This window comes from Elephantulus edwardii, unplaced genomic scaffold, assembly GCF_000299155.1.
Source record: "Elephantulus edwardii isolate Elephantulus edwardi_28Jun2011 unplaced genomic scaffold, EleEdw1.0 scaffold00116, whole genome shotgun sequence".
In the NCBI taxonomy this organism is placed as follows: domain Eukaryota; kingdom Metazoa; phylum Chordata; class Mammalia; order Macroscelidea; family Macroscelididae; genus Elephantulus; species Elephantulus edwardii.
This window is the reverse complement of record NW_006399866.1, coordinates 4085532-4107749: the sequence shown is the minus strand read 5'-3', so window position 1 is coordinate 4107749 and position 22218 is coordinate 4085532. Positions and strand designations below refer to the sequence as shown.

Genomic DNA, 22218 nt, shown 5'->3' with positions numbered 1-22218 from the left:
CACTGAGGGCTTCAAAGAGACTCTGGGGAAAATGGCAGAGACCCTGAGGCCTTGAGTGTCCCACCTGGCCTTGGCAAGCTTGAGTTTCATGTCCATGGGTCAGTCATTTAATATCTTAGACCTTCAGTTCACTAGACTGACCATATTGGGCAGATGGTCTCAAATATTCTTTGTATCTGTGAGCCCTTTGTTCTTCTGAGGCCGTAGCCTCTGTTCTTTGATTATAGTTTTGCCTAGTGACTGAGAGGAGTAGGGGATAGAACCAAGGGCAGAGTGGGCCACTCCTTCCTAAGTTGTCTTTCCTTTTCTGGATTATGTAAAATGGGGGTTCTCACATATGATAAGCCTAGCCAGGCACCTGCCCTCCCCTGAGGAGACAGAAGCCAAGCCAGCAATTATAACCAGTGTGATAAATGCTGAGATGGAAAGAAATGCCTGGGGGAGGATTTCAGAGGTGTTCTTTCTTGACATCATGAGCTGAAGAAGTGGCGGGCCCTGGGGCAAGAAGGAACTGTGCTTGTGGCTCCTATTCCATTGATGACTGGATGCTCTCTGCATTCTTCCCTTCCTGTTTGTCTGTTGTTCTCCCTCTCGCCCTGTGACTCTTGCCCTACCTTCTCTTTACCTACCTCTTCCTTGCCCCCTTTTCCTCCCTCTGCGCCCCTAGAACCTGGAACGCAGTGGAAACCAGCACAAGGCAGAAGTAGAGGCCATCATGGAGCAGCTGAAGGAACTGAAGCAGAAGGGAGATCGAGACAAAGAGACCTTGAAAAAGGCCATCCGAGCCCAGAAGGAGCGAGCTGAGAAGAGTGAGGAGTATGCTGAGCACCTGCACGTGCAGCTTGCTGACAAGGTAGTAGTCCTGGGGGTCCTCTGACCTCTCACCTGCCCTTGGTGGGTTGCATTATGGTGATGGTGGTGTGAGTAGATAGATGGACAGTAGGTGGGTGGAGGTGGTTTGAGTGGATTGTAGGTGGCTAGAGGTGGAAAAACTAGGTAGACGTGACCTGGTGATAGTGGAAAAGGGACTTAAGCTGATGGGCTAGGTAGTTGGCATGGGAGGAAGAGTAGTTGATGGGTTTAGATTTGGAGAAGAGAGGGCTGGAGATGATGGGAGAGGAGGGATGGTTGCATATTGTAGCTACAAATAGGATGTTTAAGGAAGGATTTGCAAACTGGATATGTGTGACTACTGGCAGTATTGGAGCTAGGCTCCCGTTATCATCAATCTGTGTTTTTCTGAAAGGTGAATTAGTGAGTGAGGCCAGCCCTGGGCTGACAGGCTCTGTTGTCCTGTGTTTCCAGGATCTTTATGTTGCCGAGGCTTTGTCCACTCTGGAATCATGGAGGAGCCGCTACAACCAAGTTGTGAAAGATAAGGGTGACCTTGAGCTGGAAATTATTGTCCTAAATGAGTACGTCTTTGTGGGTTAGGAGATGGGAAGGTAAAGGGGGCATGGTTGAGAAGCTGGGGTGTGCGGGTAGAAAGAGCCTGTTGGTCAGGCTCTTTCTGTTGGTCAGGCATTAGGGTGAAATGGGGCCAGCTCTGATCCAGGCTTTCTCGCTGATGCTCAGTTCTAGGTTCTATCCATATCCTAGGGTACTACCCACTGGCAAGCACTGGAAGGGCCAAGCTTCCTTGGTTGGTCACAGACCTGGGCCTGACTCCAGCACCTTCTCTTTGCAGGCTACACAGCACGGGAAATAACCACACTTGTGTTCTCACTGCTCTATTTTATTTTGAGGGATAGGGCAACTGATGCTCCGTTTTTGTTTAGTCTGTTGTCTTGCCAGCGCTGGTCAGTCACTAGGTATAGGAGGAGGGGCCAAACGTGACCTTTTCTGCCACTTAAGAATTATCAGCAGATAATGAATAAATAACTTAAGAATTACTGCTGGAAATGAAAAATAAATAAATTTAAAAAAAAAAAGAATTACTGCTGGGTCATTTTCAGTGCAAGCTGTATTAATTTCTTCTTTCATCCTTTTAGATGTTTTATTAAACATCTACTATATGCTAAACTATGTGATGGCCTCAAAGATTGTAGTAGTAAAAAATAAGTGCGGTCCTGCACTGATGGAATGAAATCATGTTCTCTAGAGGAGGAGACCAGGCTGTAAGAGATCCAGAGTTATCTGTAGTTTCCAAGTCTATCAGTCTGCCTTGTGGAGGGAGGATATGCAAATAGATCCTGAAAATCTGCTGTGTGCAGACAATCAAGTGTGCACTTCAATCAAGACTTGTGTGCACAATCAAGACCCTCAGGGAATTCTCAGTCTAGTGGGAGATAATTAAAGTAGAAAGGAGCATGGTACAGAGGAAGAGGGGTAGAAAAGATGTCCTGAGGAGGGGAGGCTTTTAAGGATGAGTAGGATTTTGCCTCCAACTGAAGTTGTCAGTGATTTCATATTACTTGGATCCATAATCAATACCCATGGTAATAGCAGTCAAGAAATCAGAAGACATGTTGTACTGGAGAAATCGGCTGTCAAGGCCCTTTCCAAGTGCTCAGTAGCAAAGATGTCAGTCTAAATTGCACTTAAGGTATGTTTCCCCGTGGTCTTTTCAGTTATTTTCTTTTTATTATTTGCCATCGAGTCAGGACCAATTATACCGAGTTTTTGGTGTGCTTTTTTTTTTAATAGACTAATTTGACACTTTAAATTAGGCCAAGAAAATGCATGCAAATGCATAAAAGGAATCACATTCTCATACTACTTAAAAATAACATAGTAATGGTCAAACATAATGAATTGTGGAATGGATTCTAGCATTTAAGGCAGAAAAACCCGCTATACAGAAAAGTTTCAGGCTTCCAACTTCACTGAATCCATCTTCTTTATAGTCTTCTGTGTCTTCCAAGTTTTTATCACTTTCTAAAGATCTAAAGATCGGCATATACAGCTTCTCAACCTGCGCTGGCAATCTGGAATCATCATCCGGGATTTTTGCAAGATCTCTGTCTGCTTTTTTAATGGCAAATTTTCACCATCTTCAGCCTTCATTTTTCCAATCTTCTTGTTTATCTTTTTTCATCCATCACTTTTTCTTTGACAAGTTGCCTGGCTGCACACATTTTGATCTTGATTTGTCTCATGCAAGGATTGGACATAGTCTTTTTTTAAAATATTTTGATAATGAAAGTTTACAGAAAACTTGGATTTCCATTCATTCATTGTTGCACATTTTCCTCCCTAACCCTCCCCCAGTTTGCTTTTCTTTTTTAAAAGTTTCTTTCATTGTGCAATGCATCTTTTTTGTTGTTGTTGCTTATTTGCTCTTAGACATAGTCCAAGTAACATAGCAAGTTTTGAGGCAGTAAACCGCACAGGAGGAGACTGCCTCTGGTAGGACCTGGCAGATTTGAGCTGCCTGCCTTTAGGTTGATGGTACAAATCCTTACCACCAAAGCTCATAAATAATCTAGCGATTGTTGTTGGCATTATTGTTTTCTGAACAGAGCAAGTGAACATTACATGGTTTAAAATCAGGAAAAGTATGCATCAGGATTGTTCTATTCAGTCTATATGCTGAGCAAATCATTTGAAAAGTTGGACTCTATGAAGAATAATAGAACATCAGGATAGGAGGAAAACTCATCAGCAACCTGCATGATACAAAATGACACAACCTTGCTTGTTGAAAGTGAAGACGACTTGAAACGCTTGATGAAGTTCAAAGATCATAGCCTTTAATATGGATTGCAGCTAAACACCAAGAGATTAAGAAGCAGGCAGGATGCCAGGAGATATGATGTGGCATGAGCAGCAATCCTTGGCTGCACTCTACACAAAGACTCTGGATTCTCAGAACTGTTTACAGGCAGCCCCCCAGCTAACAAAGGAGAACAAATGCTTGCATTTTTATTTAGCCTTAACTTTATTTTAAGAAAAGACTTGAAGCCCTTTTAATGACTTAAAGCTTATACATGCACTGGGGGAGGGAGGAAAATGTGCAACAGTGAATGAATAAAAAGAGAAAAAAATATGCTTAAAGAAAAGTTGCTCATGCAGCAAGTGAAGATGATTGTGATGATGAATTTGTTGTGAGTAGGGATTAATGTTTCAAAGTGAGGGCAAATTTTTAATGTTTCTCCACTCCATGTTTCCCTCAAAAGAAGAAAAGTGAAGAGTAAGCACTATATAAAGCATGATGAAGAAATGAGGTGGGGCTTACTTGTAAAAAAAAAAAGCCTGGGAATTTAGTCCATGCAGAAGATAACCTACCAACCCAAATATGATTAAATGATTTTAAACAGATTCAAGATCAAGAGGAAGGAACATACTAGAGCTTAAAGTTTAATGCAGTTCATTTGTGGAAGGCAGACATCTATACCAGAAGCTTTTAACTTCATTTCAAATCATGATGTCATATGTTCAGCAGGCATTTTCTGTCTTTCTGACCCTTAAGGCAGCAACAGGCTGTGAATAGACAAGTCTGCTATGGCCCATGGGAAGAAGGGTGGCTGTCAGGCTTACAAGGGACCATGCCAGGGCATGTTCTTAATACATTACTGAAAAGACCTGCATGCTGACTAATGAGAGTTGGGGTCCTGGTATTGTCTTATAGCAACCCTGAGGCTATGTTTCAGAGTTGCATAGTCATGACTCGTTCCCTGAGCACCACAGAGCTAGGTAACTTGAAAGCCTTTTAACCTTCAGTCATGTATATACTCCAGTCATCTTTCCCTACCTTTAGACCTGCTTGTGACAGTGCTGAATCATGCATACTCCTAATCACATCTTGTGATGATTTCCTTTGTTCTCTGTTGTGTTTGTGAAAGCCATTACAGTTTGGCAGAATTATGGTCTCATTTCTCTCATCCTGAAGGATTATTTTCTCTTTGTCCTGTCTAAGGCTCAATAAAAGGGTGTTTGTAGAGAAAGACGAGTTTATTTGTAAGTCAGATGTTTGGGGGCTGCATGTAATTGATTCTCTCTGCTTTCACTCTGGGGCCTGCCAGCCGGGTAACAGATCTGGTGAATCAACAACAGACCTTGGAGGAAAAGATGAGGGAAGACCGGGACAGCCTCGTGGAGAGACTCCACCGTCAGACTGCTGAATATTCTGCATTCAAGCTCGAAAACGAGAGGCTGAAGGTCTGTAGCAAGGCCGGGAGTGGGACTGTGCATCTGGTCAGGCCAGGGTGGGCATTAGAGCTGAGCAAGAGGTGCTGGGGGGGAGACTGGATGCACAGGTTTCTTGCTGGCTCTGTGATATGGCAAGATTTTTCATATTTTGTTTCTTCTAATTCCTAAGTGGAATAAATGAAGCCCTCATGAGAGTGTAATAATGAAAGGATTCACAAGACATTCAGCATAGTCATAAAATCAAACTGGAGTAAAGGCTCATACTGACTTTCCTGGGGCACTGGTGGGCAGGCACTTCTCATGCGTTCATTCTTCTTTAGATCTCCTCAAACCTTAGAAGTCAAATTTCTTGCAAAGATTTTGCCCTTAGAAGTATCTCAGAGTTTGGATTTGAACCCAAGTCTGACTCTAGAACCCTTGCTCTTAAACACTCAATATTTATTTACCCTCCCAGATTACCAACAGAAAAAGGCACTTAAACAGAGGTTAACCTTTCAGAGACAGGCTTGATTTTGATGTTTTTAATTGATATGGTTGTAAAATCTAGATTGGTTTTTGTTTTGTTTTTTTTTTTTTGAGATAGGTTTGGGTTTTTTTTCAATCGCCAAGGCATTTTATTGGGCAGAGTGGAATGAGGCAGAGGGGCTGTGCCTAGAAGGTGTCGGGCTGCTTGGTGGTGAACCGTGGCTTGACCTGGCGATACAGTGGGAACTAGAGATAGATAGATTTTTAAGGAAATATTTGGAAAGGTATACAAATTTTAGGCTTTTCAGAAAGTGAACCCATTTGTACATATACCACTCTGATAACAAAATAACGATTTTTCTTTGCAAAGGTAACCTCTTCCCTAACTTCATCACCATTTGGCTTGTCTGTTTTTAAACTTGTTTGTAGATAAATTTGTGTGGTTCATATGCTCTTGTGTCTAGCTTCTTTTATTTAGCATTATGTTTAAAAATCACCCATGTAGTACAAAACTATTTATTTTCATAACTCTGTGGCTTCCTATTTATATTAATACAGTATAATTCATATATCCATCTTAGCCATTTGGGTAGTATCCCTGGTGTTGCTTTTACCATCTTTGTTTATCTTTTTTAATTTTTTTTTTTTTTGTAATTTTGTGTATACTGTCAAATCAGATCCAACTGGTACAGGAACGGATTGTTCCTCCTTCTCCAGTGGAAAATCTGGTAGATTTGAACCATGTACCTTTGGAATTGCAGCACAGCTTCTTGCCACTAGGCCACAAGAGCTCCCTCTGTTAATCTTTTGATCCACATATATGACACATTTTTATTGGTTACGTACCTTGAAGTAGACTTACCATGTCATTTGTTATTGTATGCATCAGTTTAGATTTGGTAGATATTGCCAAATAGTAGAAATTGACAGTCCAGTCAATGACGATCTAGCCACATTGGTGGGAACATAATAATAATAATAATAATAATAATAATATATTATTTATTGCAGTACAGTTGTTGGATAAATTAGAAGTAACCTTTGAAGGAGGATAGAAGGAGAATTGATGCCTTTGAGCTGTGGTGCTGGAGAAGAGTATTGAGAATACCATGGACTGCTAGGAAAACAAACAGATTTGTCCTGGAAAGGGTTAAACCGGAGGCTCCGTCTAATATACTTTGGACATGTTGTGAGGAGAGACCGGTCCTTAGAGAGGGGCATCATGCTTGGGAGGGTGGAGGGACAGCGCAGGAGAGGAAGGCCCTCTATGAGGTGGATTGATTCAGTGACTGGGATAATTGGGATGGGAGTGTCAGAGACAGTGCGATTGGCACAGGACAGAGCAGAGTTTAGGGCTGTTGTACGTAGGGTCACTATGAGTTGCAAGCGACTCGACGGCACATAACAACAACAAACAACCTTTGAGTCTTATATTGATTCGTTTGCATTATGAGGCATGTGTATTATATAGTACAGTATGACTATTAAAATTATTTTAATAGAAGTATTTTTTTTTAAATATCATAACTATAAAAGTAAAGTCTGTTCAAGAAAACAGGGATTCTTACCATTGGACTAATAGCAGCATTATGGATGGAGAGGAGATTGAAACTGTCAACAGCTTCATCTTGTTTGGATCCATACTTAACACCCTTGGTACAAGCAGTCCGAAAATAAGGAGACACATTGCACTGGGAAAATCTGCAGTTAGGGATCTCTCCGAATTATTGAGAAGTAATGATGTCAGTTTGAGGTCTCTCCGAATTATTGAGAAGTAACGATGTCAGTTTGAGGTCTAAGGTGCATCTGATTCAGGCCATGGTCTTTCCAATTACTTGTTATGCATCTGAGTGTTGGACATTGAAAAAAGATGACAGGAAAAGAATTGATGCCTTTGAGCTGTGGTGCTGGGGGAGGGCACTGAACATCACATGGACGGACAAGAGAAAAAAACAGAAACTTGAAGAAGGTGCAGCTTTGGAGGCAAGAATGATGAGGTTCTGCCTCACATACTTTGAGCATGTTGCTGGTAGGGGCTATTCCTTGGAGATGGACATGGGGCTATTCCTTGGAGATGGACATGATGCTGGGAAGGGTGGAGGGTCGGTGAAGAAGAGGAAGACCTCAACCAGGTGGATTGACATGATGACTGCTGCAATGGGCTCTTTCTTGTGTGTCCAGAAGTGTGAGGATGTCACAGGATAGAATAGGGCTCACATCTTTTGTTCACAGTGTTGCTATGAGTCATGCTGGACTCTACAGTATCAAACAACAAGAGTAACAAAGTATATTCATAGTAAACATTGAAACAGCTAGAAACATTATAGAAATGTGGTGTAGAAGTGAAGGTCTGGTGTTTCACTTTTTTTTGTTTGGTTTTTTAATTGAAAGTTTATAAAGAACTTGCATTTCCATTCATTCACTGTTGCACTTTTTTTTTGTTGCACATTTTTGTGTTCCACATCTGAAAGAGTGTCTTTGTTAACAGCAGATGACATTTTTCCCAATATTATTGTACATATACATACACGTTTATCTTGGTTAGCTAGTGCAGTTTGAATAGATGTGGATTACTTTAACAAGTTTATTTTCTTGCAGTTCAGGAGGCTCGAAGTCCAAATTCAAGATGCTAGCTCTAGGGGAAAGCCTGGTCTCCCTCTCTTAAAAGTGGAAGAGGGGTAGACAGCGAGGGATTGTGCTATTCTCATTTCCTCTAGCCCTTTCAGAGAGATAATGGTGGCCCTATGCATTAATGGCCCATTTCCCCCACTTTAGACATCACATGTTGGCTGAAAAACACAGATAAATTGTAAACTTTAGTCAGATAAAAACTATTAGTAGTATATACTATTTGATATGATTTAATATCTCTGAGCCCAGGGGTTTGGGATCCAAAGAGACTGAATTAAAACCTTACTATGTTTTAGCTCCATTGGATTGTCTATGAAATAAGAACAAAAATTACACTGCTCAATAGACTTTGTGAAATTAAATAACTTAATGCACACAAAGTGTTGAGAGTAAGTCCTGACATAGTATGCTATCAAGAAATACACTCAGTAAATGCACACTGAAAATTAATTATTTGATTCCTTCCGTCCAGAGGGTCTTCAAAAGAAAAGCCTGGAAATCTGCTTTTGAAATATTATTATTCATCCAAAGCTCTATGGAGCCCAGTTATGTTCTGACGCATATTAGGTCACCATGGGATGGAATTAACTTTATGAAAACAAGCTTAGTGAGGCCTAGTGAGTAGGGAGTTGTACTGCCAGCCCAAAGGCAGATAATTCAAATCTACCAGCTTATTTGTGGAAGAAAGATGGGCAATCACCTCCCATGAAATTTACAACCTCTCAAAACCTTCTGGAGCGTTAGCTATAAGTCAGTTCCTACTTTACTACAATGAGTATGTGTATAAAAATATAGTATAATGGACTGTTAAAAAAAAGTGGAAGCAAGTCCTTGTCTCTGTCAGCATCGGTAGGCCAGGCATTCCTAGACCTATAGATTTTTCTGTGTTCTGGCCTTTTCCAGCCTCAAGGAGCTTCCTAGCACAGGCCCGGGACCAAAAGGGCACATACCTCACTCTGCACCACTGTTTTTCTGGTCCTGAGCCCTCCTGCTCTTTTTCCCTTTTATTTTAGAGACCACACCTTAGGGAAATGTCCTTATTTGATGGGGGTAAAGAATATTGCATTTCACTCTTTATCCTCTTTCAGCTATTTGGTTTGTTAGATCATGGGAGAGTCAATATGTAACATCTACATTATAGCATTATATTTTTGGGAGACATAGTTATATGCTCTACAACATCTGTTCACCAATCTGCTGTTTGCTTTTCTCATGAAATCATATTTCCTCGACATTTCTTTAGGTCTGTTTACAGATCTCTATCTCTTTATTTTCAAAGACTGCTTATTATAATGCAATATTGAGACACCATTGTTGATTTTTGTCCCAATCTCCTGAGGTGGTTATTTGAGTTGTAGGGAGGATATTTATTAACTTTAGAAGATAATAGTAACACACACATAAGAAAGGTTGCAGAGTAGTAAGTATTGTATACTCCATTTGTTATGAAAAATAAAGTAGCCACACACCTATAGATAATCTAATGTCAAGGCTTAATGATTTCTTTTTTCTTCATTTTGTTTCATAATTATGTACTGTATTTACTTGGGGTGGTTAAGTCTTACCCTGTTATCTCTCTTAAACTGCTGGCTTCTTGGAGTAGAAGTTGAAGTAGGATAGTCCTATAATCCAAAACAGTTCCTGTTGGTTACTTACAAGCCATCTTTTCTAGGCTAGCTTTGCCCCAATGGAGGACAAACTCAGTCAGGCACATCTGGAGGTCCAACAGCTGAAGGCATCAGTCAAGAACTATGAGGGAATGATTGACAACTATAAGAGTCAGGTAGGTCTCTCAAGAGCCTTGGACCCTCATTTTAAAGGAGCAAATTTCTCTCCCTTCTCTTTTCTCTGGCTAGGAGGCTTCCTTGATATCATTTCTAGGTAGGGTGTTTTTCACCAAAATTTTATTCTATTCCATATAACCTCATATATTATTGGCTCACAGGTAATGAAGACTAGATTGGAGGCAGATGAAGTGGCTGCCCAGCTCGAACGCTGTGACAAAGAGAACAAGATCCTGAAGGATGAGATGAACAAAGAAATTGAAGCGGTACTGCTCCCCTTCCCTGTCCCCTTTTCCTTCGGTGGCCAACTGTCCTTGTTTGCCTCTGACCCAGAATCAGACATAATAGCTTCCTCATTGGTGATTTGGAGCACTCTACTGAGTCTATGTTCTCCTTTCTCCTTTTTCTTGTCTCCTCTTTTTAGTGACTCTTTTTCTCCTCTTAGTTTTTGTTCTCAATGTTTTGTTTTGTTTTTTTTTTAAAAAAATAACTGTCTTCCTCAAAATATCCAAATGGATGAACTCAAAATCTGTAGGACTAATAGGAATTAGGCATGCATAATTAATTCTGTGTGGTGTTTTTAACTTGTGTTAACCAAAAATTTGCAGTTGAGATCAAACGGACTCATAGCTGACCCTCTAGTTGTTGGTGGGAGGCTATAAATCTCATAGGAAGAGACTGCCTATCTTTCTCTGTTGGAGTCATTGGTGGATTAGAAGTGCTAGAGAGGCTTCATCTGTGGGGTAGCAGTGCAGTTCTCTGTGGACTCTGACATTAGAACTGCCTTATATAGTGGATATTAACCAGAACATATACCTGCTCTCCCATTCCCCAAAGACCATTATTCTTTTCAAACCAAAAGGATCCCCTCAGTGGCAACATAGGAGATGGATTGAGTCCAAGATCAGAATAATTTTGGGCTTATTAACCCTCTGATTTGGAAACCTTATCACATGGTGATTGTATTCCATCAGGATTTGGAGATAGAAGAGTAACTTTGGGCAAATAACTTCCTTGAGTCTAAGTTTCTTTATAAAGTAGGGGTAAATATCACCTACTTCATGAATTCAATGCCTACAGTTGTTACTCAATGACTGAATGAGCAGCAAGCTCAAGGTTTTCCCCTCAGAGAGAAGCTAGAGCCCTGCTAAGTGATCTACAGTGAGAACAGGCATGTGGATTTTTCAGGGTTCTCTTCTTGGCACTGTAGGGCAGCCCTTCCCTAACTCCAAAGGACTTTGGCTCCTTGAGCAGCCAGGACCTTCCCAATGGTGGGCATTTTCTCCTTACTCCAGGCACGTCGGCAGTTCCAGTCCCAGTTGGCTGACCTGCAGCAGTTACCTGATATCCTCAAGATTACAGAGGCTAAGCTAGCCGAGTGCCAAGATCAGTTGCAGGGATACGAGAGGAAGAACATTGACCTCACAGCCATCATATCAGACCTGCGCAGCCGGGTAAGGGACTGGCAGAAAGGGTCCCACGAACTGGCCCGAGCAGGGGCCCGCATACCAAGATGAGCTGCATGGCCCCCAAGGGAAGATCTCTTCTTTTTCTTGGCTGCCGCTTTCTGAAAGGAGTGAGCTATCATCAGTGCTGTGAAATAAAAGTCTGGTGTGCCAAATACCTCGTGTTTGCACATAGTGATTATAGATAACAGAGCCGTCTCATTCGTTTGAATTGAGCCCTCTCGCAGTCACCTGCCCCTGTGGGCTCCACATTTCTTCTTGCCTCTTGCTCTTTGCATCTGCTGGAGTCCTTAGCCACATAGCCATGAACACAAGACAACCTCAAGCCACAGTTTCTTTTCCCCCTTACGATTTTCTATAGCTTTAATAAGGTCTTTGCTTGCTCTTAGTAGGTGCATTGCTTGCCTTAAATTCTGTCCTGAAAGAAGGCTTCCTGTTTCCCCAAACCAACCTGCATCTATCTGGGTTATGCTGTCCAAGAAATTACATGCCACTCACAGTATGGCTTTGGGCAATCCTTTCCCTTCTCTTCACCTGCTTTTTATTAAGAAGAAATGTAGCTATCAGTTTTTTAATAGCTGCTCTGTGTTCTACATGGGATATAGAGTTTACTAGCATTGTCTCATTTAATTTTCCCAGGAACTTTGTGAACTATGGGTATTATCCTCATTTTACAGAAAAGAGCCCAAAGCTTAAAGAAGGAAAGTGATTTCTTAAGGTCACAATATTAATCATGTAAGCTGCCACTGGCTCCCAAGCCCCTACTTTTAAGTTGTCTACTTTCCCTGTACATTTGAGCCTTCTCATTCAAACTCTGATGGCTGAAGGTTCTGCATAAAGCAACCCTCGGGTTAACTTCTCCAACTTGCTAGTCTGAAAGTATCAATACATTTCTTGTTGCACTGCCTACACTTGTCCCTGGTCAAAGGGATAAAGAAATCATTATCAACATAATTGGTAATGACGGCTGTTCCATCGGCTGTCATTTGGGTCAACTAGGCTACATCTGCTTGTATCTTCTCATGTCTGCCCTGGATCCCAGCTGGGCCACTGAGTTGCCTTTCCTGATCAAGAAAGCATCACTTCTCTCAGGGTGGAAAAGCCTTGGGAGTTGAGTCTAACCTTTCTCTGCTGTCCTCTCTCCTCCAGATTGTGCACTGAGAGGACAACTGAGAGCCTGCTGAGGGCAACGTGCACCTGTCCTGGGTCACAGAGAAAAGGGAGGGCTGTTCGGGGAATTTCTTTCATAAACCAGTCTGTGTTCCTGTCATTTTAGATCGAACACCAGGGGGACAAGCTGGAGATGGCGAGAGAGAAACATCAGGCTTCCCAGAAGCAAAATAAACAGCTGAGTCTGAAGGTGGATGAACTGGAGAGGTTAGAGGCACTTGGTCCCATCTCTGTCCTCTCCCTTGGACTTGAGACTTTCAGCCACTTAGCTGCTTTGTGCTTAGCGTGCTGAAATGTTTAAGGGACTCAAGGCCCTGGAAGGTACTGGGCTGACTTCAGAGAAGCAGCTGCTTCCATTTCAGTGGTAAGCATCATGGGAGAGAAGAAGGTGGTCTCTTGCCTTGGGGGAGTATCACACAATAGTGTGATCGAGATCAGACCACCTGCAGACGTCAGAGACATGCTGCTTTTAAGCAGGGCCTGGCTGGAGTGGAGCAGCCAGTACACTGTGTTGGGGGCATTTCTCCCTCATTCTGTTCTCAGTCATCCTTCCTTGATAGCTTTCTGGTCTGAATCTTCTTTTTTACTTGTGGACAATTGGAGGCAATCAGAGGTGGAGAGTTCACCTGTTGGAATCAGAAGCCTTGAGTCCCAGCTCTGTCACTTAACCTGCTTTGTGTGACCTTGAACAAATCATTTAACACCTTTGAACCTCAGTTTCTCCTCTTGAGAAAGGGATCAAGGTAGGAGTAATAGTCCAATTGATGGGGTTATTGTGAATCTTCACCCAGAAAATAACTTGTATTTGCATTGAGAAAGGTTCCATATATGTTAACTGATAATACAATTTGAAATATGAAGAAACTGAGGCTTGAAGAGGCTAAGTGACTTGCCTAAGGTCACCCAGTTAATTCTAGCAAAGCTGTGACTCAAGACTTCTAGCTGCTTGTCTTCAACTTGTGTGTTCCCAACCAAACCAACTCTGCTCCTGTCGCAGATTCTGAGTTGCAGCAACCCCATAGGCCAAAGTAGACATGAACCATAGAGTTTCCAAGGCTGTAAATCTTTACAGAAACAGACTGCAATATCTCTTACAGCGCAGCTGGTGGTTTGAAACACTGACTTTCACTTAGCAGTTGGGAACTTAACCATTATGTCACCAGGGTTTCTCAGTATGTTAGCATCTAGAAAATGATAAGCACATTGGAGAACCCCTGCAGTGGTTTGGCCTCAGTTTCCTGAAATCCTTGGAAGCTGTAACTGTCCACACTGGTGGGTGCACCTGGATGCAGGGACTTGAACTCAGTGTTCTCTTACCCTCCTGACCTTGGGGATGCAACTAGATTGGGCAGAACTTCCACAGCTCCTTAAAATGGAAGCTGCTCTGGAATGCATTGAGATAGTCAACTGCTCCTCCTTGGCATGAAAAGATAAAAGCTGTGGAGAGGTCAGCTGAGGAACTCCTTGCTAATGAGAGGCAGTAGCGAACACTAAACGTTTTTGACTCTAGGGTTTTGAAGACAGACTGCCTGCCACCTGTACTGACCTTGGGCCGTTGACATCACCTGTCTGAGGTTCAAGTTCTTCATCTGTAAAATGGGGATAATGATAGCCATCTCCTTGAGCTGCAAGTTGCTGTATTACCTGTGATGAAATGCACACTTGCACAGTCCATGGTCATTCCATGTTTGCTTTCTCTCCTTGTTATACTGTCCACTAACCAGCTTCTCCAGCCATACGATTGTTTGGTCTTGCTGACCCGCAGATCTCTTTGGCTTATTCCTCTGGCTCCTTAGAGATTCGGCGTGATGAGAGCCCTGATCCAAGAGTGGCTGACAGCCCCTTTGTGGGGTAGAACAAAGCAGGTAGGGAGATGAGATCTGATGGGTTGTTTTCACCTAGGAAACTGGAAGCAACCAGTGCCCAGAACATCGAGTTCCTCCAGGTGATTGCCAAGAGGGAGGAGGCAATCCACCAGTCCCAGTTGCGGCTGGAGGAGAAAACAAGAGAATGTGGGACCCTGGCCAGACAGTTGGAGAGTGCCATTGAAGATGCTAGGAGGCAGGTCAGTCCAAATTCATTACTAACTTACTACCTAATTTAGCACATCACCTATCTGAGCCAACTTCCCCATCTTAAAACTAGGAATGAGGAGGGAAGGGTTGGCAGGGAGATAAGTGCAACAATGAATGAAAATCCTAAGTCTCTGTAAATTTTCATTAAAATTAATTAAAAGAAAAACCAAACTAAAAATCTAGGAATGATTGGACCCACCTCATAATTTTATTATTATAAAGACCAAATAAATAACTTGTCATGGGCTTAGTTCTTTATTAATGATGAATATAATTTAATTGCTGCTTTGATTGGGACTTCGGCAGGACTTCTATATCTTCAGTGAAGACTCATGGGACATTAGGATTTGAAAAGGGCAAATAAAAATAAATGCAGAAGGAGCAATCCCTCAGTTTGCTTCTACACTGAATCCCAGGGGCTCCATGTTGATGTGCAGATGTTTTCTGTGGGACCCAATAGTGGGAGCAGGCCAGCCTTTGCTTTACCAGGTTTTTGCAGGTCACAAAGAGCAGCCTACTTTTCTGTCATCTGTGCAGGTGGAACAAACCAAGGAGCATGCAGTCTCCAAGGAGCGAGCATCCCAGAACAAAATCCTGGATCTTGAGACCCAGCTAAGCAGGACTAAAACAGAACTTAGCCAGCTGCGGCGGAGCCGTGATGATGTGAGTCAGGCAGGCATGCATTGAGCGAGAGGAGAGAAGAAAGAGGGGTTGAGGTTTTATCTTTCCTTGTAGATTGTAGGGCAAAGTGATCATTGTTATTTTATTGAATATGACATGATTTTTTTTTCTTCTTTTATTATTATTTTTTTAAACTTTTTTCTGGTTATTTACAGAGTAAATTGGGTTTTGGAACATGTTATTTCCTGGCATTGATTACAGTCTCCACATTGTAAGCACTCTTCTGCTTCCTTCCTGTGTGTTCTATTTCCACTCATCTTTCTTTCCTCTCTTTTCCTGACATCTGAGCTTTATACTTGGGCAAATGCTGCCCTTTTCATCTTGCATAGTTGATGCATCTAGTAACACATTTCTCCTTGGTATTATTGATCAATTTCTAGGTCTCTGTATTGTTTGGCTGAAAGCTGCGTCAGGGGTGTAATTTGAGCTCTAGGCTTGAAGAATGAATGAGGACCATTGTCTAATTTTTTTTCTTCTTCATATACTTCGCCACCTTTTAGGAAATTTCTTACAGATTTCTTCCCCATATTCTTAACAACTTTGTTAAGATACAATTTCATATGCCATAGTATATTCAAAGAGTTGTAAAGTTATCACCACAATAAGAATTTAGAACATTTTTTAAAAATTCTGGACTCATTCATAAATAAACTCTCAATGGATTTGTCTGTTCTGGACATGTCATATGAGTGGAATTATACAATGATTTTAAGGTTCATTCATGTAGTATCATGTATCAGAGCTTTATTCTCATTGCCACATAATATTTCATTATATGGATGTATACCACATTTTGTTCACTCATCAATTAAGGAATATGTAGATTGTTGCTTCTTTTTATAAAATTTTTTTATTTTTTAATTTTTAAAACTTTTTTTATTTTATTTCATGTTTTTTTTTATACCGTCAAATCAAATCTGACCAGCAGAGCATCTGGTGGATTCGAACCGTGCACCTCTGAGATTGCAGTGCAACTAGATTGTTGCTTCTTAATGACTATTACTTAATGAATATTGTTGCCATGAGCTGTTTAGTACAGGTTTTCACTCCTTTCTCTTGATTATACACTCATTGTTAGGTGCTACAAAGTTCATTGTAACTCATAGCAAGTCCATGGGACAGAGCTGCATGCCTCCAAAGGGCTTTTTAGACTGTTTACTAAAGCAAGTTGATGATGCTTTCTCCTAAGGAGCCACAGAGTGTGTTCAAATTAAAAACCTTCCAGGTATCAGCCAAACACATAGTTTTTTTTTTAATTTTTATTTTATTATTTTTGTGTGAGTGTACCGTCAAATCAGATCTGACTGGTACAGGAGGACATTGTCCCTCCTTCCCCGGCAGAGCATCTGGTGGATTCGAACCGTGAGCCTCTGGGATTGTAGTTGCAGCTCCTTACCACTAGGCCACTAGAGCTCCCCCCAAACACGTAATTTTTGTGGTTCAGTGCCTAGCATATGTCAACTATGCTTGCATTTTTTCTTTTTAACTTTAAAAAAATTTTTTTTTATTTTCATGTACAGTTGAATCTGATCCAGCTGGAACAGGAGGAGCTTGCCCCTCCACCAGGGGAAGAACCGGTGGATTCGAACCATGAACCTTTGAGATTGCAGTGCAGCTTCTTGCCACTAGGCCACCAGAGCCCCCCCCCTTTGTTTTCTTTTTTTTTTTTGAGGAACTACTAGACTCTTTTCCCAAGCAGCCTCACTATTTTATATTCTCACCAGCAGTGCTTGAGAGTTCCAGTCACTCCATATCCTGAACAAAACATGATTTCCTTTATTTTTTAAAAAATACCTAGTGGTCCAGCTGCTCTGTGGAAAAAAATGTCTAATCTTCTTCCGTGCAGTGTACAGCCTCTGAAAACTCCCTACTGTGTGAGCTGTGAGTCGATTCTGACCCCACAGCACATGACAGCAATCAGTGAGTGTGAAGTAATATCATCTCATTGTAGTTTTGATTTGCATTTTCCCTACTGACTTAACAATATTGATTGAGCATCATTCTGTCCATTTATGTATGTCTTCTTTAGAGAAATCTTTGCCCAACTTTTAACATTGGATACTTTTTCATTTCATTGTTAAGTTGCAACAGCTCTTTTTTATAGATTCTAGCTACAGATCCCTTGTCAGATCAGTGATTTATAAATATTTTATCCCATTCTGTAATTGTATGGGGTTTTTTTAGTAATGTACTTTGAAGCATAGCATTTTAAATTTTGATGAATCCCAGTTTATCTCTTTTTTTCCTTATCTTCTGTGCTTTTAAGGGAGCTCTAGTGACAGAGTCAACTAAGGTTGCACTGCTAACCCAAAGGTGGAGCCTTTGCAGTTGTTTGAATTTCTCATCCCCTCTACAAAGGATGGGCTATCTCCTCTCATGTGATTGTTTATAGCCCCGAAAACCTGCTGAGTTGGTGCTGACTCAACTACAATGAGTTGAGCTGAATCTGTGTTGTTGGTGTCATAGCTAAGAAATAATTTCCTAGCCCCAAAATACGTAATTTTCTTTTAAGAGTCATCCAGTTTTAGCACTTAACATTTAGAGTTTATGATCCAGTTTAATTTTTGTATAGGATATAGGATAGGGTCCTACTTCACTTGGATAACCAGTTGTCCTAATACCATTTGTTTGAAAGACTTCTCCCCCCCCCTTTGAATTGTTAGCACTCTTATTGAATATCACTTGTCTATAAATGAAGAGCCGATTTTTGAGCTTGGAAATTTATCCCATTAGTAGATAAATCTTTATTCATGCCAGTTCTGTATGTTTTCACATTGAAAAGCATGAAATCTTCAAATGTAGTTTTTTGGTTTTTTTTTTTGGTTTGGCTATTTTGGGTGGGTCCCTTTCATTCCCATAGGAATTTTAACTCATCAGTTTTTGCAAAAAGCCAGCTGAGGTTTTGCTATGATTGTTGCTATTGATTATGTTGTTTCTACATCAATTTGAAGAAGTATTGCCATTTTTAACAATATTAAATCTCCTAGTTTAGGAACATTAGAAGTATTTCTCCATTTATTTATATCCTTCTTTCTTTCAGCAGTGTTTGTAGTTTCTAGTATATAAGCCTTCTACTTCTGTTAAATTTTTTGCCCCAAATATTGAATTCTTTTTGCTGCTGTTTTAACATAAATGTTTGATCAGTTTACTGTCATTGCCTCTCCTTTCCTTAACTGAGGCTTGGCTTGAAACTCAGAGACCTGCATAGAGGAATGTTTTGGTCTAGTCTTCCTTGTTTTCTTTGACTATAGATCTTCTGTTGGGTTCTAAAGGAAGAAAAATAGAAAGGATGCCACTGTGTCTATATTTTGCTGGTTCTACAGTTTACCTCTTGCAGTGGCACTACTGACTGGTATTGATGCCCTCCGTGTGGCTGAGCTCCTTGGGTGTGGCAAAGCCTCTCTACTACATAGTGCCCTGTTATGGGAAATGAAACTCTCTGCTAATTATCTCTTGCTGCTTTAGCTCCTGGTTCTGGTATTTTTTTTCCCCCCCCTCTCTCTCAGCTTGTCTTGCTGGGCTTCTTGGCAGGCAAGGTTTTCATATTGATTGTTCTTTCTTAACATCGTGGAAATGATGATTATCAGGAAGTTGGTTTTTTTAAATGGCTGAATTCTAGTTATATCCCTATTTTATAAATAAGGGAAACGGAGTCTTACTGAATCCAGGCAATAGGACTGCACAGTTGCATTACTCATAGCCATACAATCTCTCTCTCTCTCTTTTTCTTTTTCCTCTGGTCTTTACCTTTTTGGCTCTGAGGGAAGCCCATTTGAAAATTTGATGAAGGTCGTGGGACTTAACTATCCCATCAAATACTCAAATCCAGTTTTGTATATAATTTCAGGGTCTTTATTGCATACCTCTGATTACATATGCTGGTATGCCTGGCACTGGGAATGTGGACATCAGAGGGAGGAAACCTATGGGGGGAAGACAGAAAAGTGAAACTGACCATTCCAGACAGTGAATTAATGTTGCCAAGGAGAGAATGGGCCACCAGACTTCTGCCTTCACCCCCTACACTTGATCTATGCTCTCACTGTTTCTTTTCTTAGGCGGACCGCCGTTACCAGAGCCGGCTACAGGACTTAAAAGATCGACTGGAGCAGTCAGAGAGCACTAATAGAAGCATGCAGAACTATGTTCAGTTCCTCAAGTCGTCATATGCCAATGTGTTTGGGGATGGTCCCTTTAATACTTACTTGACTAGCTCCCCTATCCGATCCCGATCTCCTCCTCCCTGAAGTGTTCTGTCTTGGGGTGGGAGCCTTGATTGTTGCTGTGAAACTATGGAGTTGTCAAGCCATATCTGGAAAGCCTGTGGGTTTTCCTCTATCTTCAGGGTTTTGTCTTTGGCTACTGGCTCCAGAAAGCTCCCTCAAGCAGTGTGAGAGTGACGTGGTTCTTCATGACCCTACTTGGCTCTCTACAGTTGCCTGATAGAAGTTTTAAATTACCCGGACAGGCCTTAAATTCACTTCCCTAGGCTACCAGATTTTAACGCAGGATTCCCCAGAGAATATTTGGCTAAGCCTATTCCTCAAGTCTCCTTTTAGCCTTCCTTTCTTGGGAAATCTGCCTCCTGCACATTCTCTGACTTGAATCAGCAGGGGCTACTAGCCAGAGGTCTGCCTTCATCCTCATCCCTCCCCCTCCTCCTGAGTTGTGAGTATCTCCACTTTGTATTTCATGACTGCAGTGCTTTTTCCAAGGCTCCTTTCCCAAGTTCATTGACAGCGTCTCATGCCCAAGAGTTTCCTTGAAGTCCCTTGTCCCCTCAGCCCTGAAAGCACTTCACCATAGATACTCTTGGGCACTCTATGGTTCATGGCCTATTGAACTTTTAGAAGTGTTACCCCAGTCTCATTGATTTGTTTGTTTGTTTCTCTTTGCCTGATTTGTGTCTATGGAAAATATTTTTGAAATATTTGTGTTGTACTTTTATCATCAGTATTTAAGGCTCTATTGAATGATTTCCATTACATTTCCCATTCCTTTTCCAAAAATGATCAATAAAACCCTGGAAATACTTTGCAGAAATGTTACAGGAGAGCTCATGGACATTTTTAAAGCATTTGAAACATGAAACATTAGGCTTTTCATTTTCATTTCATTTTGACCCATGTTGGTTTTTTGTCCTTGGTATATTTTCATAGTATAACCCTAGGAGATAATCTGGAGGAAACAAACTTTGTAAATCATTGTTTAGCTTTTGGGGCAGACCACTTTAATTGTTGGAAAGGAGATATAGATAACTTATTTTAAAAATGTTAAATAGGCGAGCTCTGGTGGCCTAGTGACAGGAAACTGCACTGCAATCCCAGAGGTGCACGGTTCAAATCCACCAGATGCTCTGCTGAAGGAGGAGGAAAAATCACCTCCTGTACCAGTCAGATCCAATTTGACGATACACACATAAAATAAATAAATAAATAAATAAATAAAAATTATTAAAAAAATGTTAAATAATGTCTGAAAGGTAATATTATAGGCTAGTTTTGTTCTATCCATATTTCTGTGTATTTAAAAGAATTAAGGAAAAAAATTAACAGAGAAAAGAATAAAATTGGAGCTGCTATGCTGAACTCTGACCCTTCCATTGTAGCTAGATTGGCCTTGTAAATAATCTAGGCTTGTCCTCTCAATTATTTATTCTAATCCATGTCCAAAATTCTAGAGTAAATTCCTCTGTGTCCTTAAAGGGTCTTAGGATAAGTGGATTTCATAGACCAGAGAAATCTTCCCGTTCTCCAGGTTTTGAGTTTTTGTTTTTTAACTTTGTCAGGGAAAGTAAATTGAAACAAAATAATGAGCAAAAATACTTGCTATTTTTGCCCCAATACCAAGCCCATTTTCACATCCTTAGTATGGACTTGAACTTAGAATGTCTGAAAGATATTCCTAAGGAAAGACAGTTGGCAAACTTAACACCCACATGAGTACAAATACATGCCTGTTTAACTAATTTTTGCCTTACTAGAACCTAGGAAGCTCTGATGGCATAGTCCACAAGAAGTCACACTGCTGACCTCAAGGCTTCACTTTTCTGGTGGTTTGAACCCACCAGCTGCTCCATGGAAGAAAAAAAATAGACACTCTCCTGTGTGATTTACAGCCTTCATAACCCACTGAATCACAACTATCTATGTATGAGTCAATGCCAACTTTGCAGGAAGTTTTTAAAAGACCACCATTTCTGTGAAGGGGACTGGTATATAACTTTGTGGGATAAACGTCTCTCTCTAGGGATCTATTGGAAAGGCTTTTCAAATAACATTCTGTTTTTCTTAAAATATTTTTGTCACATGTCCAAGGAATGTGTTAGAGAAGAATAAATGTTCATATTCAAACTCCAGAAAGAAGCTTTCCTACCTCAGACTGCGATCCCACGGATTATTATGGGGAATAAAAAGGACATAAAGTGGGTTCCTGGTTTAAAAAGCCTCCTTTAGAGTCTAGCCCATCCAGGGATGCAAAAAAAAAAGCCTCCTTTAACTTTTTAAATCATACTCTTGAATCATACTCTTTTCCTTGAAATAAAAATATATGCATTTAAAAATGAGTCCAGCAGTTCTTAGTATATTGACAGAAATGTAAAACCATCACCACTGTCTAGTTCCAGAACTCTTTGATTACCCCAAAAGGGAACTCTGGTGGCCTAGACCAGAGAGTTGCGCTGCTAAACTGACGCACCTCTCTGTGGCTCCTTGGAAGTAAGATGGACTATTATCTCCTGTGTAATTATAGCCTCAGAAACCCAATAGAGAGTCATCTGTGAATCATTTCCTACTCCATGGCAATGAATGAGTCACTTGTTAGCTGTCATACTTCTTTCCCTCTCTCTCCAATCTC

The 22218-nt window shown here is 40.9% G+C and overlaps 1 protein-coding gene and 1 pseudogene across 8 annotated transcripts in view; one reads left to right on the top strand and one right to left on the bottom strand.

The window, feature by feature from the left end:
• The window catches only part of ODF2 (outer dense fiber of sperm tails 2), a 41492-nt gene extending 21814 nt beyond the window's left edge, over window positions 1-19678 (top strand). For 3 of the 8 annotated variants that reach the window (XM_006892500.1, XM_006892495.1, XM_006892499.1), the window contains exons 11-16: window positions 668-853; window positions 1306-1415; window positions 4965-5100; window positions 9860-9970; window positions 10133-10237; window positions 11267-11596. In XM_006892500.1, the coding sequence (XP_006892562.1) occupies window positions 668-853; window positions 1306-1415; window positions 4965-5100; window positions 9860-9970; window positions 10133-10237; window positions 11267-11488 (870 nt within the window). In that variant the 3' untranslated portion in view covers window positions 11489-11596. Of the gene's footprint in view, window positions 1-667; window positions 854-1305; window positions 1416-4964; window positions 5101-9859; window positions 9971-10132; window positions 10238-11266; window positions 11597-12713; window positions 12815-14509; window positions 14673-15219; window positions 15346-19421 lie in introns of those variants that run through there. The other 5 variants (XM_006892498.1, XM_006892496.1, XM_006892494.1 and 2 more) reach the window with 4 other exon arrangements.
• Window positions 2809-3113, bottom strand: LOC102852929 (annotated as a pseudogene).
• Window positions 19679-22218: the final 2540 nt, after the last annotated feature.